Source organism: Tenrec ecaudatus, chromosome 11 (genome assembly GCF_050624435.1).
Source record: "Tenrec ecaudatus isolate mTenEca1 chromosome 11, mTenEca1.hap1, whole genome shotgun sequence".
Lineage (NCBI taxonomy): Eukaryota > Metazoa > Chordata > Mammalia > Afrosoricida > Tenrecidae > Tenrec > Tenrec ecaudatus.
In genome coordinates this window covers 66,820,710-66,836,703 of record NC_134540.1, presented here as the reverse complement: position 1 = coordinate 66,836,703, position 15,994 = coordinate 66,820,710, and the positions used below count along the sequence as shown (strand labels likewise).

General features: G+C 50.5%; 1 protein-coding gene across 1 annotated transcript in view; it reads right to left on the bottom strand.

The window, feature by feature from the left end:
• PAX8 (paired box 8) overlaps positions 1-12,548 on the bottom strand; it is an 81,340-nt gene extending 68,792 nt beyond the window's left edge. The window contains exon 1 of the mRNA XM_075562660.1: positions 12,476-12,548. Within this exon, the coding sequence (XP_075418775.1) occupies positions 12,476-12,548 (73 nt within the window). The remainder of the gene's footprint in view (positions 1-12,475) is intronic.
• Positions 12,549-15,994: the final 3,446 nt, after the last annotated feature.

Sequence of the window (15,994 nt, the reverse complement as noted above, 5' to 3'; positions counted from 1 at the left end):
TGGCTTTGCTTCCCAGGATTCGGCTCCAATCCACTGAGCCGGTGCTGATCAGCACGGTGGTCACCTAGGGGAACTCCTGTCCTGATTTGCTGAAGGTAAGGATCAAGGGCTTTTCAAGAGGAAGATTTTTCAGGGCTAAGACTGGGACAGTCCCGGCATCCCAGGATGCCTGCGTCTCCTTTGTTGGTTGACTTGGAAAGGGGGAGGGTTTGAGCATTTCTTTTAGATGAAAGATACCAGAGTGGAGATGGACCTTTTGATGAACTCTGATTGCACAGGTGAATTCTGACCACCTTTTGGCTCAGGTTACTAGTCTCCTCGATGGGCTGTGGAGCCTGTGACTCCCACTTCCCCTTTGACACGGGGTCTCAGAGGTTCCTCTGCTCAGGCTGCTCAGAGGTCAGCTTTGAATGAAGACCCCTTCTACAGCTCCTCTCCCTGGCCTGCCCGGCCACCTACCCCTATGTTGAGACTGATTCTCAGAATGAATATGTATCATTCCGGAGGAAAATAGTGCTCAGTATATGAGGTCAGAAAAGGAACGATTCAGTGCCAGCTATGTAAAATCAGATCATCTCTTCTCTTTGAGCCTCAGTTTCCTCTTCACGATGACGGGGCCAGGGGAGGGGGTGGGACTTGGGAGGGGGAGGCGAGGGAAGGGAAGACCTAACTCTAAGCTTTGTTGTTAGGATGAATAGAATTATGATTGTGAAAGCCCTTTGAAAACTACAGCCCTGTACAAAGTTAATTATTATCAGATAACAAAGGCTGGGCCATACTTCGAGAAAGGCAGAGGAAAGCTCCTCTAAAAATGTGCTGTCCGAGTCGGCTCCTTTAATCCTTTCCCAAGAACACCATGATTTTTTTTTCTTTCTGCCCCTGGGCCACCGAATACCCCAGGAGGAAAGACCTGTGGGACAGGCAAAGGTCGGCAAGTGTGTGTCTGTGGGTGCAGGGGTCTGCTGGGAGACAGCGGTATCTGTGAGGGCGGCCATCAGTATGCACTGACCCAGAAAGAGGGGAGCAGAGCCGAGGCCAGAAGGGTTGGGCCACTGCCAAGCCACCTTTCCAGCCTCACCGCTTTCATTCTGCTGCCGGCAGAGTGCTCCGGACACCCCCAGCCTTCACAGCCACCCTGTCTTCCTGCCAGAGCTGCCCAATGGTCTCCGGCCACACCAAACTTCTACCTTGTCCCCTCACTTGTCAGTAAATGGCTGACAGCCTGCCCCGAGGCCTCCTGGTGGCCAAGCCTGAGAATCAATCATTAATTATCTAGAGCCCCCACCCCCCCACCCCATGCCCCACCTCTTAGGCTTTCAAAACACAGAAATAGAAATTCAGGTCCTGGCAGGTGAAGAGAAAGAGCCGTTGGCTGTAGAGAGCAGTTTGGAAAAAGCCACACATAGCATTTGTCCACTTGGGTTCAGGTTAGAGCTGCATCCAGTGTTCATGTCCCTGAGCCCTTCCTTCCACCGCTTCATCCCTTGGAGGCTAGCACCTGGGCTGCTGAGAGGGGACCCTGGTGCGCACAGGGCTGGCAGGAAAGGGCCTCCTGGGGGAAGCAAACCAGAAGGTGGCGGCGGGCGTGGGGGGAGAGGATTCAGAGGAAAAGAGTTATGTATGAAGGGGATAATACAAGTCAATTATCATTATAATTATTCCCGACTTTTCAAACTGTCAGTGTTTCATTTAGCAGCTGGTGATTGCTAGTTGTGCTGCCCCGGGATTCCAAGCACACCAAACTGCATTGTCCGGGAATCGACCCCGGTCACTGATAGGAAGTCAGTTGTGCTCACTACTAGACCACGGACGCTGACCAGCGGTTCATAAGAAGTTACAAATCAAGTTCCAGGCCTTTTTCCAGCAGCGTCCTCTCTTGTAGGGGAGACAGTTGAACCCCAGGGAGGATAGGTCCCGGGTCACCTGGTTGGCGGGTGAGAGTCAATGAAGGAATAGGCACCAGTGGCCTGAACTTTCCCATTCTGCTCTCCCCGGCCTGGCGCCTCTCAGCTCCTGTCAGGAAGGAAGGTTCTGGAACCCAGGGAAGAGCCCGGGTGAGGTCAGACCCCATGGACAGGAACACCTTCCTGCCACCAAGGAGTGCAGCGCATGCTGTAGGAATGCTGTCCTGTGACCAGCCCTCTGCCAGTCCAGCCGGGAGCAGCGGGGGGAGTCCGGACAGGAATCTCTCAGGCCAATGCCAGGGCAGTCCTGACAGCTGCTCTTGGGGAGAAGCCAAGGAAAAAACCCAGACCTGCAGCTTTTGATCAGACTCAGGATTGACTTTGTTCTTCTAGGCCTTGGAATGCTGGGAGGTTCTGGTTATTTGCATAAACCACCCAACAGGGTGTGCCCTCCCACACCCCCTGGCAATGGCCTTGGCTGGTGTGCTGGTTGGTTGCGAAAGAAGGGACCAGAGAGAGCAGGATACCGGAGAAGGAGACCTGGTGGGGTGGTGGTTCTGTGTTGGGCTGTGATTCAATAGAAGCTCCTGGAGCGAAAGACGGGCATGTCCCCTCCTGTAAACAGTTACAGTCTCAGAAACCCACGGTATTAGCTAGGGGGCAGTGAGAACCTGTCTTCTGATTCCAAAGATCTGTCCCATGGGAAGGCTGCTGGTGCATTTGGAGCCCAGCCAACCTGGACACTCTGCCCATACCTCTGAGCTTGGGGTCACCTCAGACTGGTCTCCTTCCAGCAAGAACCTCTTGCTTGATGGCCCGGCCTCTTGGTAAATAGCCTACCTTTCCTGACTCGGGAAGAGTGGCCCATCTCGGATGTTGTGGGTCTGGACCACTTCTCTCCTCTCTCTGTCCTAATGTCCCAGCACGCTGACCACTCTTGCTGTGCCCTGAGCCCCATCTCCCAGCCACAAGGGCCCCACTCTAGGTCAACACATCATGGGGGTTGCTAAGCATGACATTTCACTTTTTAGATGACAGCTCTTGTTATCAGTGTCAGAAGAAGTCAAGCTGGCTCCAACCCATCTGCACGACGGAAGCAAACACTGCCCTGTCCCCGACCCTTCACCACCTTACACTCGATGCTATGTGTGAGCCCGTTCTTGCTATGACCATCAAACTCCCTCCTTGCGGGTCTTCCTCTAACATCCACCCTCTCTGTTGTCCACAGTGACTATTTCCTCCTGATAACAGATCCAGAGTGTGTCAAATACTTACCATTTCCACTTCTGAGGCACATCCGGACTGGGCTGTAGACACCGTAGACTTTCCCCAAACCTCTTTGCTCATTCTTCTGGAATGCCTCTGCGCCGCTCAATAGTCCTTGCCATTACCATCATTCAAAGACATCGGTCATTAGTGTTCCCCTATTCAACTAGTATGACTACTTGTTATTTACTAAGCGTCACTAAGAGACCCCTGGTGGCATAGGGTGCTATGTGTTGGGTGGCTAACTGCAAGGCTCAAACCCACCGAGAACTCCTTGGAGAAAGCTGAGGTATCCTACTCCCAGAGAGACTGACTGTCTCAGGAACCCATGGGGCTCGTTGACTGCGTCCAATAGGGTTGCCATGAGGTCAAATGGACAGGATAGAAGTGAGTTGGGTTGAGAGTTGTTCCAGGTCTTCCTAAGTGCCAGTCCAAGTGTTACCTGTTGAGTTCCTACCTTATGTACAATCCCACTGCCTTTTCACAGCACATAACGAAGCTAAGTGTTCAGGCAACTAGGGGCACAGGAGTCACCCCTCATCACCCAGTCCGTGAGTAATGTAGCTGGGGTCTGAACCCAAACCTACCTTGAAGCGGAGTCAGCATTCTTCCTGCTTCCCCACGGGGCATCTTCAGGACACAGGTGACTGCTCTCTCCAAAGTAAAGTAGGACACACTAGTGAACGAGGCTCTATTTATGAGGAAGGTGGGCACTCATCAGGAGATGGGCGCTCTCCGAGCTCCCCGAGAGGCTGGGGAAGCGGCAGCATGGAGGGAAGATCCGATGTGGAGGTGCAGGGTGTCCTTTCTCTCTCTGACTGGGGCCCGAGGCAAAGCACAGACACGGGACACATTTTTGGCATGGCTGAATGGGTCACCTGCCTGGATGCTTTGCTAAACTTTGTTGGAGAGGCCTTCCCATTGTTAAGCACACCCTTTTCTTGGTCTAAGGCAGAAGTGGTAGTTACATAATCTGGTGTCAATTTGAGAGGATTTTGAGTGAAGGGATGGGGTCTGGCCTGTCAATCAAGACATAACCAATGAGGCCTCTGTGTGGGCATGGCCTACTCCCGAGAATTCTAGGAAATCCTGATTTTCCTCCTTGGAGGTGGGAGACACTTACTCTCTCTGCAGACTTCCCTGCGGAGAAGCCACATGGGCCAACCCTGATGCAACCAGAACCCTAGACCTAGAGAAGTCACGTGGAGACACCAGCTAGGGCTGAGATGCTTACAACACCACTGGATCCAAAGATTTTCTACCCACTGGCCTGTGCTTGTCCTGCATTTGGCACCATTGCATGTGTTTCGTGAGTCTGAAGAGGACTTTATAGATTGGTATCAGACATATTGGCTAATATCGGATTTATAGGCCTGGACTGGACTGGGTTGGGATGCTTTCTCAATATTCAACTGCTCTTGTGTATAAACCTCTTTCTCAGACACATATGAGTCTCTATGAATTTGTCTCTCTAGTTTACCCAGACGAACACAGCAGCGTTTCCTTTTATTTGTCCCCAATCCTGCTCCTCTTAGCCTCCTAGGGTTACGCTGTGGCCCTGGTGAGTTCTGCACACAGTCTCTGTCACTGTAGACTTTGATCTGTCTTCTCGGAGACTTCAATTCCTCCAAAGAATCACTTCACTCAGGCTCACCCTGTGACGAGAGACCACAGCCTTAGGACAAAGGTCTTTTCCTCTTACGCATTGAATGTTGGCTGCCTCCCCCTCACCCCCGTTCCATAATGCAGGGGGCAGCGCAGGCATTGTGACGGTGGATGTGGCAATATCTGGCTACAAGAGCCGGAATCCTGGTCCATTCCTGGAGCAGCATTGTGATTGGTGTGCCAGTTACCTGGCTCCTCTGAGCTGAGATTTCCGAGTCTAGAAAGGGAGATGAATCATGGTCCCGCTGTCATGTGATAGCGTGGTGACTGAGTTGGACATCTTGTGTGGAGCCCACGTGTTAGAAAAATAAGCCACAATAAGGATGATGGAGAAATGTTGATCATTAATCTTGGCAGGTGTATTAGCCTGGGTTGACTAGAGAAACAAATCCAGATATATATATATATATATATATATATGAGAGCTTCATATCAAAGAGCAATTATATACTGAAAAAACATCCCAGCCCAGTCCAGATCAAGTCTGATATTAGCCCATATGTCTGATGCTAGTCCATAAATTCCTCTTCAGACTCATGCAGCCACTCTCAATGATGCCGAATGCAAGACGATCACAGGCTGGTGGGTGAAAATGCCTGTGGATCCAATGGCAGTGGAAGCATCACAGGGCTGTCTCCACAGGTCTTCACCACATGACTCACTGGGGTCTCAGTGTAGCTCCACATGGCTCAGCCACAGGAAGACAGAGAGCGAGTGTATGGCCCACCTCCAGGGAGAAAAAGAGGAAGTTCCCAGAATCCTCAGGAGTAGGCCACACCCACAAGGAGGCATCATCAGGCTGTGTCCTGATTGACAGACTAGACTCCACTCCTTCACTCTGAACACCCTGGAGGAGTTAACAGCAGATTATGTAGCTACCATGGAGGGGTATCACTACCACTACCGTCAGGGCTCCAGGAGACATTGAGGAGTTCCAAAGGTGACAATAGGGCGACAGGAGGAGGAGGACTCCTGGCACAAGGACCGCTGGAAGATGAGGTCTCTCCCAAGGGTGTATGAAGCCTGTAACGGTCCCTTTCACCTCCTGCTCTCTCTTCAGTCTATGTCCTCCATGTGCACTCTGTCACCTGAAGGGGCTGCCAAATTTCTCCTGCTTGAGAATCTTACTTTCAGGGAAGCTTCAGGTTACTAGGGAGCCTGTGGCCCTAGAAGGTGTTGCCCAAGATTAATGTAAGACACACAGACACACAGACTCTCTCTCTCTCTCTCTCTCTCTCTCTCTCTCTCTCTCTCTCTCTCTCTCTCTCTCTCTCTCTTTCTCTCTCACTCTCTCCCTCCTAGGAGGCCTGATGGTGTAGTGGTTACCCACTGAGCTGTGATCAGCAAGGCCAGCAATTGCAAACCACCAGCTGCTCCTTCCAGAGAGAGCGACAGGGCTTTCTACTCCCGGGAACTTGTCAGTCTCAGAAAGTCACAGGGACAGTTCTACGCTGTCTTGGCGGGTCACTGTGAGCCAGCATTGACTTGCTAGCAGTGAGTTTGAGTTTGAGTACCGAGAGGACAGGCACATGGCTGTGCGGTTCCCAGGCTATGATTCTCCGAGGGCGAAACGTTTGATCTGGTTGCGCTATCTGATTCATTGAGACGCTGGATCTTCTCTATTTTTCTTTCCATTTTTACTTTTTAAAGCCATACTTCCAACAGCGGCGAAAGATGTTCCCCTTCCCCCAGTCCGTAGGCGATGGGAACCCCGTATTAATTTGACGCTTCTCCTTCCAGGCCTTTCCTTTTACATCCATATATGCCTGTTACCTTAGAAAACGTTTGGAAGGTCCAGAAGCCAGGGGGATTCAGGCACATTTAGAGAATTTAGTTCAGTGTGCTTGAGGACAAATGAGAGAGAGAGAGAGAGAGAGAGAGAGAGAGAGAGAGAGAGAGAGAGAGAGAGAGAGAGAGAGAGAGAGAGAGGAAGCTTGTAGGTAGTATTGGGAGGATTGAAACATGGAGCTTAAAGTGGGCAGGCTCACAAAGCTTCTTGCAGATGTATTATGAATTCGGACTTTATCCTGAAAATCAAAGTGGAATGACTAGTGGGATTTGAGCAGGGGAATGGAATGACCAGACTCCTGTTTTAGAAAGTTCTTGGCTCCAGTGTGGTGAATAGTTTTAAGGAGGCCCGGTTGCAAGCTCCAGGCTCCCACTGGCCATGACGGGGGCTGGCCTTCAGCCATTGGCGATGGAGAGCACCCATGAGAGGGATGGGAGTGGGGGACATCGTACCCTAGCCAGCTTTTGATTCTCCATTGGGAAGACCAGATGGTGTGTCTCGACCTATCCTCCTCTCCCATGTCTTCCAAAGGCTCCCTAAAAGTGGTTGGCTCTGTAGGTAGACCATGGCTTTTCTCGTCTCAAAATGGTCACCAGAGGATGGGTGGTTCTCCCATGGCCGACGGGACATTTCTGTGTGATGCCATTCAGGTCTGATAAGAAAGAGAGGAAATGTTGGTCTGCGACCCAACCTTCCGTAGAGGGGCTGATGGGGCGGGGGAAGGATGCCAGTGCCTCAAGTAAGCTAGGGTCTTGGATCTTAACTCCCATCCTAACCTGGATACTGATCACATCCCTGTGACGGAGCCATGGAGAAATGCAGAGTAGGGTGGAGGGACAGAATATAATACAAGGGTTTCTGTCCTCTATACTAGTTGCATGGAGTCAGATCTGCCTTTTGGAAAGCCCATGCGTGTCAAGGTCGAAATGGTTAGTTTTTCTGAAGCAGATTACCAGGACTTCCTTCCAGGTGCCTCTGGGTAGACCAGGACCCCCAATCATGTAGTTAGCAATTGAGCTTTCTAACATGTTGCACCACACGGGGACTGCGTCCTCTCTACAAAGTTATAACAGAGAGCACTGGGTGACAGTTACCAGATGAGGGTCCTGGGCTTGGTATCAAGGCTGTGGGGAACTTGGTGAGATGGCTCAGTGGATCTGAACTTTGGTTTCTTATCCCTAGAAAGAGACAGACAGAGAGAGAGAGAGAGAGAGAGAGAGAGAGAGAGAGAGAGAGAGAGAGAGAGAGAGAGAGAGAAAGGAACATGTAGTAATACTATTACTTGAGGTTTTTCAGTCATAATGTGTATTTTCTAGCATTGTATGGTTGATAAGACACCAACAGAAAACACACTCACCATCTATGTTTTCTCATATTCAACAGAAATACTCCAAGACATCTTCCTTTGTCATTTCACTGGGGTGGCTCTTGTGAACCAGTGTGTGCAAAAGCACTTGGAAAAGCCCACGGACAGCATGGTAAATGGATGTAACACTGTCGAGTGAATAAATGCTGTCCTTGTCCCTATGCAATGCACTAGATCTGTGATCTGTGCCCTGCTGTGTAACCCCATGTCTATCTGCCATGCGTTTTGTATAGCAAGCAGAATACTCGTCTGATTCCAGGGTCTATTCATTCAGTGCTTTCAGTCTCACTCAGTAAACGTGGTACGAGTCTGACAGACTCCAGAGCCTTGCTTTACCAGCAAATGCTTCCCATGGCTCACCTCACCCCTCTTTCTCTCCTCTTCTCCCCTCTCCCGGCCCCAGGACAGCCAGATTGGTGGCCAAGGAGCTGATCCAGACTCCTGGCAACAACCTGTCAGTCAATCTAGAACTATAGTCCATAAGCTTCTCAATAGTCTCAAGGAAGTAATCGCCAAGCTTCTCTTCCACCGTGCCACCGGGTGGACTTGAGATACCAGTCTTTTTTTGTTGTTGAGATGCCAGCCTTTTGGTTCATAAGTATCCAAGTAAAGCATTTACAGCACCCAGGGACCTTGATTTAACTTTGCTGTTTTGTCCCCAGTGACCCACACACTCAGCTTCCTCACCTCCAAGACGAGGGTCAAATGTTACCTTCTCCGGGGACTCTATGATCTCTCCCATCATCAGCTTTTATTATTTACTATCTTCCGGAAAACTAGGTTGAACTTTCCTGTTTAGCATTTATTTCCTTGCTCTCCCCTCCCCCTGGGGAAGGTGGTACATTTCGTGAGGACAGATTTGTATTTTGTTCCCTTCTGTGAACAGAAAGACCCGGAACAGTGCCTAGAGCAGTGTTTCGCATCCGGGCGTGTTTGCCGGGATGCATTTGGACAGTGGGGGGAACCCAACGATCTCATCTTGTGGGGGTGGTGCTAGACAGTGGGCAGGTAGTGGTTAGTTAGCAAGACGAACTTGCTAATTTGTTAATTCTCAGCTGTGCCCACACCTCATTGCTTCTTGGCAGCCAGTGGCAGAGGGAGAAGCTCTGAAGCCCTTCATGCTGTGTCTGGGGGTGCCGCCGGCCTCTTCTTTTGTCCCGTGCAGAGAGGTAACTGAGTGGCATTTGGTCTGGGTGGGAGTGGGTCTGAGTTTTCCTCATTCGGGTCACAAACCCAGGGCAGGAGTGGTGAGGGGTGTCGGCTCTACTGGGTGTGCGGGGAGGGAAGGAAATGGGCAGCAGCCTCTCATTGGCACTCAGTCCCACGATCGACCGAGGGGTCCAAATCTCCGGGCAAAGTTCACGGTACCTGCTGCCAGGGGACATGTGACCACTTGAGATCTGCTGGGTTGGAACAACCTACACAATCAAGTCATTGTGCTAAACACGTGGGTCTCCTTGCCAAGTCACGCCCCATCCCTGTATTGCCAGACCCGTCTGGGACTCTACTTAATGGGGGCCCCACCCTAGGGATTGCTTTTGTCTCAGAAGCCTTGGGGGATAGTGGGGTCTCAAGGCTCTCCTTACCCTGGCCTTTCTCTGAGTTGCAGGTAGTAGTAGACAGGGGAAGGGAGAAATCAGTCCAGTTTGGCCCCAGGCTCCATGAGGAGTGGCAGATACGGACACGACCATTACCATTCAACTCCGCGTGACCCTCGGGCAGCAGCCATTGTCCTTTAACATGTGCTTTGATGGCAAAGGCTACTGAACACTTTTCTTGACTTCCCAAAATTCCAAAGGTTTTTACACTGCCACATCTGGGTCTAGAAATCACCATCCAGCCATTGTTCATTCCTGGAGAGCCATCCCACTTCACAGAAGCCTTGGGGGATTCAGAGGTGCCTGATCTGCCTTGTCCTCAGCATATATTTCCAAAGACAGAGAGGAAGAAACCATCAATGGTGTGCACCCAGTCTACTCATTTCCTCTTTTGCAGAAAGCCTGGAGGCCAGTGTGTAGACACACAAGAAGCCTTTGCCCATGACTCTGGCTGTTCTGAGCATGAGATGTCTCATGCTCTTGTCTCTCCAGGGTCATCCTAAACACGCACGCACACACACACACACACACACACACTTCCCTTGTGAAGGACTCTTGGCTTGGGGGGCATATTACCTTCACTGACAACTACTCAGTAAGGTAGGAGGAGCCTGGCAATTACTGAGCACCGACTCTGTGGGCAAGAAGCCCTGGTGACACAGTGGGCTAATCTGTCGGACAACTAATGGCAAGGGTGACAGTTTGAAAACAGCAGCCACTCTACAGGGGAAAGATGAGATTTTCTATCCTTCCAAGAGTCGCACTCTTAGAACTGCACGGGGCTAGTTCTGACCTCTGCCATTGGGTCATTATTGAGTCAAGAGCAATGGGTCTTTTGGTTCCTCTGTGAGCATCAGCAGTGTGGCAGGTGCTCTCCAAGGTGCTTCGTGGCCATCATTTTCCCTGTTCTGTGTGCCTTTATCCCTAGAGAAAAGAACACCACAACCTTGCCCCGGAGAGATGGACAGTCTTGGAGACGTGTGCCTGTCACTCGGGGTAGGATCCTTGACAAACCATTCGTCCCTTTGGAGTTCCAGTTGTTTTCACTGAGTGATGGAAATCATTGGTTGTGTGACAATGGACAGGAAGGTCAGTGGTTCGAGCCCATCAGCCACTCTGAGGCAGAAAGATGTGTTGATTCCCTTTCATACACATTTTTTAACCTTGGAAAGCCCACAGGATGGTACTATGCGGTCCTATAGGTGCATGGTGAGTGAAAATCGACTCGATGGCAGTGTGTTTAGTTTGGTGTAGGGGTGAAAATCATACCAGCTGATATATGTACAGCCACATGGAGCAGAGCTTAGGAATGCTTCTGCACGCTTTGGGGATGAAGGAAAGAAAGAAGAAGAGGTGTTGGGACACCCCCCCTCCCACCCCCCATCCCCGCCTGCCATCTCTGCCTGGGAAGAGGAAGGCGCTGATGCTGGCTGTCCATGGTGTTAGCCCAGTGACGTAAGGTCAGAGCCATTCCAGAGGACCCAAGAGTCCCTCTCCTCCAGGCTCCCGGCCTCTCTCCCAAGCAGCCCAGCCAGGTTGGCCCCCTCCGCCACCTACTCGAGGAGCGGGTAGGGGCGGGAAGGGAAGGGAGGGGAGGGAGGGAGGTGGCAGAACAGAAAGGGGCCTTGAGGAAAGGGCAAGCCCCTCCTCCCCGCCACCAAGGAGCGTGGCAGACGTGCTCTAGTTCCCTCCTCCCACCCACCAACTGGGTCTCCAGGTGCCGTCCTTTAATTAAAAGTATTCAGCCTCCCGTTACACTGGCCCTCATTTGCATGGGATCCTTCCCTTTATGCGGCCTCAGTATCAGAACACGCCAGGAGGTTAACGGAGCGTCCTGCAGCCGCAGTCCGGGACAGCCCAGTGAGCTGAACGCCTTTCCCCAGCGCCTCGCCCAGCCCCCTCCTCCGCTCCCCCGCCCCGCCCCGCCCCGCTTAGCACCCCCAGCCGGCCAGGCGGGGAGCTGCGGGGTTCCAGCCCGCCAGACTCAGAAAGCGGGTGAGAGGCGAGGCCCTTCAGCTTCTCAGCCCTGAGGCTTCCGCGTGGTTCTTGGGATGAAGCGCTTGGGGAGATTAGGTCCAGGCCAGGGGTGCGGACCTGTGAGGCTGGCTTCTAAAGAAGGGAGAAGAAGATGAGACGGGGTGCTTGGGTAGCTTATGTGGACAGCTGGAAGCCACCCAAAGGGCCTGCCTGATGGAGCAGTTCCCCTGAATGCAGGAGACTCCACACCGGCCAAGAGCACGTGGGACAGGCACTGGGCTGCGGTTTCAGTGGGCATTTCAGGGAAGGCGACCCTGCTCCCGTCCTGAAAGAACTGAAAGCCTATCGGGACACTTTGCGTGGGCAGTGCTGCCAACGCTGTGCGGTAGAAGAAGGTGGCCAACTGCTACAGGAAGGGCTCCTTTGGGGGCACTGCCGTTCAGGGAAGAATCAGAGGCCACCCCTCTGAGAGCCCTTCTTCCTGCCGGACCTGATCATGTTTGTTAATGTTGTTTGTTTCAAACAAATGAGGATTGCGAACACTTGGGAAGAAATGCTTGGGAAAAAGCAAGCAGCTGCACCTGGGGTTCTGGGCAGCCTTGTTCGCATCCCAGGCTCCTCTTTGCTCACTCGTTGGTAGATGCCAGCGAGTGGGTACCGGTTCATAGCCCCCCTAGGTCTTACAGTAGGAAGCACTGCCGGCCCTTTGTCATCTTCACAATTGTTATGTGTGAGCCCATGCTTGCTGTCACGGTGTCATTCCTCTGGTTCAGGGTCTCCCTCTTTCTCGCCGCCTCTCTACTTTCCAAGCATGAGGTCCTTTTCAGGACTGGTCTCCCTTGATAACATGTCCTACGTATGTGAGGTGAAGTTTCACCGTCCTGGCTTCTAAGGAGCATTCCGGCTGTACTTCCCTTCAAGACACTGTTGTTGTTGTTCTTGTGGCCGTCCATGGCACTGTCCGTCTTCTTCTCCAGGACCATCATTCCAAGGCATCGGTTCGGTCTTGCTTATTCCATGTCCAACGTTCACATGCATATGAGGCGACTGAAAACACCATGGCTCGGGTCAGGTGCAATGTAGTCCTTAAAGGAACAGTGTTCCCTTTCAGTACTTTAACGAGGTCTCGTGCTGGAGATTTACCCAATGCCTTGCTTCATTCCATCTTTGGTCTGCTGCTTTCACGAGCATTGACTGTGAATCTAAGAGATGAAATTCTTGACAACTTCAATCTTTTGTCTGTTCATTAGCTACTGGTCCAGTTGTGAGGATGTTGGCCTTCCTTACACTGAGTTGTAATCCACACTGAAGGCTGCCATCCTTGATCATCATTCGCAAATGTTTCAAGTGCCCTTCACTTTGAGCAACAAGCTTGTGTCATCTGCACATCAAAGGTCGGCTGAAGCCGTCCCCCAAACCTGTGGCCCTGTTCTGCACACAGTCCAGCTCCTCTTAGGAGGGAAGAAAGTGCCAGCTGGATAAAACCTCCTTCCCTTTCAGATGCCCGTATGCCTTACCCCGGAGCAGCTCAGACCTAGAGCCGGAGACATCCAGACCACCATCTTTTGCTTCTCACTTCCTGTGAACCTCCTCTACCTCCTAGCTCTCAACTGAGCTGAAGTTTTAATGCTTCCACCCTCAGCTTCCCCAGTGCCCCAGGGCTCAGAAAATAAAAGTAGACACACCCTTGTTTACTGGGCAGGCTGGATTTGTGCAGATAAAGAAAGGGAGTGCAGAAAGGGCTTTTTTGTGTGTGTGTGGGGGTGTCTCTTTTTACCATGTGTTCCCCTTTCCAGGTTGATTCTAAAGACACATTTACCCAGCCTCCATACATTAATTCTGTTCTCCTCTTTCTACAAATCACCTATCAATGACTTGGACTAGGAGAAGGGGACAACTGGGTACTCTATGTGGGTCTGGACCATCTTATTTATACTCTTGTTTCATACGGATTCTGTTATCTTCCTAAATAGAGACATGTTGGGCATCTGTCCTTCCTGAAATGCTGAAACAAGCAGGCAATCTTCCCACGCACTCTGGAAAGTCTCTGAAGTTGGTGGCCCAAGGGACTTCCTGTGCCCCTTAGATCTCCCCCAGACAGCTTGGCAGTTGGTGACTGGTATGCCAGATCCACAGGATGGTGGCAGGAGAGGGCAAGGGGAGCTCAGCAATTCTTTTAGAGCAGTGTGTGTTGGATGTTTTTTTTTTTTATTGGATTTTTAAAAACAATTTATTAGGGGCTCATACAACTCTTATCACAGTCCATACATACACATACATCAATTGTATAAAGCACATCTGTACATTCTTTGCCCTAATCATTTTTCTCCTCTTTTCTTTTTTTACATTTTATTAGGGACTCATACAACTCTTATCACCATCCATACATATACATACATCAATTGTATAAAGCACATCCATACATTCCCCGCCCCAATCGTTCTCAAAGCATTTGCTCTCCACTTAAGCCCTTTGCATCAGGTCCTCTTTTTTTTTTTCCTTCCTCCCCTCTCCCCCCTCCCTCATGTGCCCTTGGTAATTTATACATCGTTATTTTGTCATTAGCCTCTTCTCCTACCCTGCCAGCTGATAAAGCACATGGGAGATGAAAGTTTTTCAGTCTCTCTCTTAGCGATGTAGCCCAGCACGGGGTGAACTCACTCTGCCTCTCCTCCTGCCTCCTAGGTGACTGTTGATATCTCTGGTTCATAGATGAGTCAAATGAGGCTTGATAGGCTGGCCTAACTTCTGAGGGATGGAGACTTAGATGCAGGCCCTCTGATTCTAGAGATCGAGGCACCCGGGGTAGAGCTAGGAAAAGAATGATTAAAAGGGATGGGGAGTCTGAGTAAGACCCCTGAAACTCAGGCTTATCCAGGAATGTAGGCTTTTTCCTTTAGAGGATACCTGGGAGAACAAAGTAATCGCCCTGCTTGAACGGACCGCTAATAGGTTGTGTCTCTAATGAAGGTGTTGTGACTTTGGATAAAATTAACATGCTAACATATATGTTGGGAGGAGTCTGACAGTATCGATCCACAGGCCCAATGGGCTGATTAGCAGCCATTGAGTCATTAGATTAGCTTTCTGTCGCTCCGAGAGCAGAGAGCATGACCTGGAGGCTACAGACCTTCAGGACTGGTCTAATTCCATGGGAACAGGATGGGAAAGAGCACTCGGTTCTGAGCCGTGAACTTTGGGTGGGAAGCAGGACGTGAGTTCTGAATGCTCACTCACTCAAAACCCAACTGCCATCAAGTCTGGGCGCTAAAAGGCAGTAATCCCAGTAAGCCAACTAAAGCCAAACGTACCGGAGTTTGTGAAGATGGCACACAACAGATCAAATGTTTGTTCGGATGCACGTTGAGTTCCCCCATGCGTTGGCGCTGACTCCATTGCAGCTAACAATTCTAGGAATGCCCATCCTGCAGGAGGGAGGCTTGTTCCCACCTGATCGAGACATAATAGCATGAGCAGTGCCAAAGGTTTTTCCAGATCAGGTACTCATTGACACTCTTGAGTTGCAAGAAAAGGCAACTAAAGCCAATTTAGACCAAATAATACCATATATACTCGAGTATAAGCCAACCCGAATATCCGCCGAGGCACCTAATTTTACCACAGAAACTGCATATGTTTTGGGAATGATGAGGGCAATGAATGTACAAATGTGGTTTACACAATTGATGTATGTATAGATTGTGATAAGAGTTGTATGCATCCCCAATAAAATGATTTTTAAAATGTGTTGAAAAAAAAACTCAGCTTATACTCTAGTATATATGGTAATAATCATAATAATAGGAAAGGGGTTATTAAGATGCAGAATTGATCATGAAACTCAAGGTCAGGGATGCAGCTGAACCTCATAAATGAAGAGAAACAAGATTCAAAAGGCCACCAGGCCACCTGCCCTGTTTCCTTCATTTATGTTTTCCATCAGCGCCTGACTTGTCTCTTGGAAGGCAAGTTCTCTTTTCTGCTCTGCATCAGAAAGCAGGTGACAGCTGCCTGCAGTTCTTGAGATGGCCTGTTAGAGCTCCATGACCACCTCACCCTCCTCCTCAGCGAGAACCCGCAGACTCCAGCCTGTGGGATGCACCCTGACTCAGTCAGCAAGCACGAGGTCACTAGAAGTTCTCAGAGAAAGGCCGGTTATCAATTCTGTGGCTGCAGATATACTCAAACACCCGCAATACTCATTCCACATGCTTCCTCGGGAGATGTAGGGTCTTCCTAATTGCTCATTTTTCACAATTGAGCTAATCTGACAGAAAGGTAACGTTGCTGTAATTTTGGTGCTGTTAGACGTCATGGGGTTGGTTCTGACTTGTAGTGATCACAAATGGCAGATTCGAGCTGTCCCATAGGGTTTTCTTGACTGTAGATATTTTTGGAGGGATATATTTTATTGATTTATTTAAAAAAT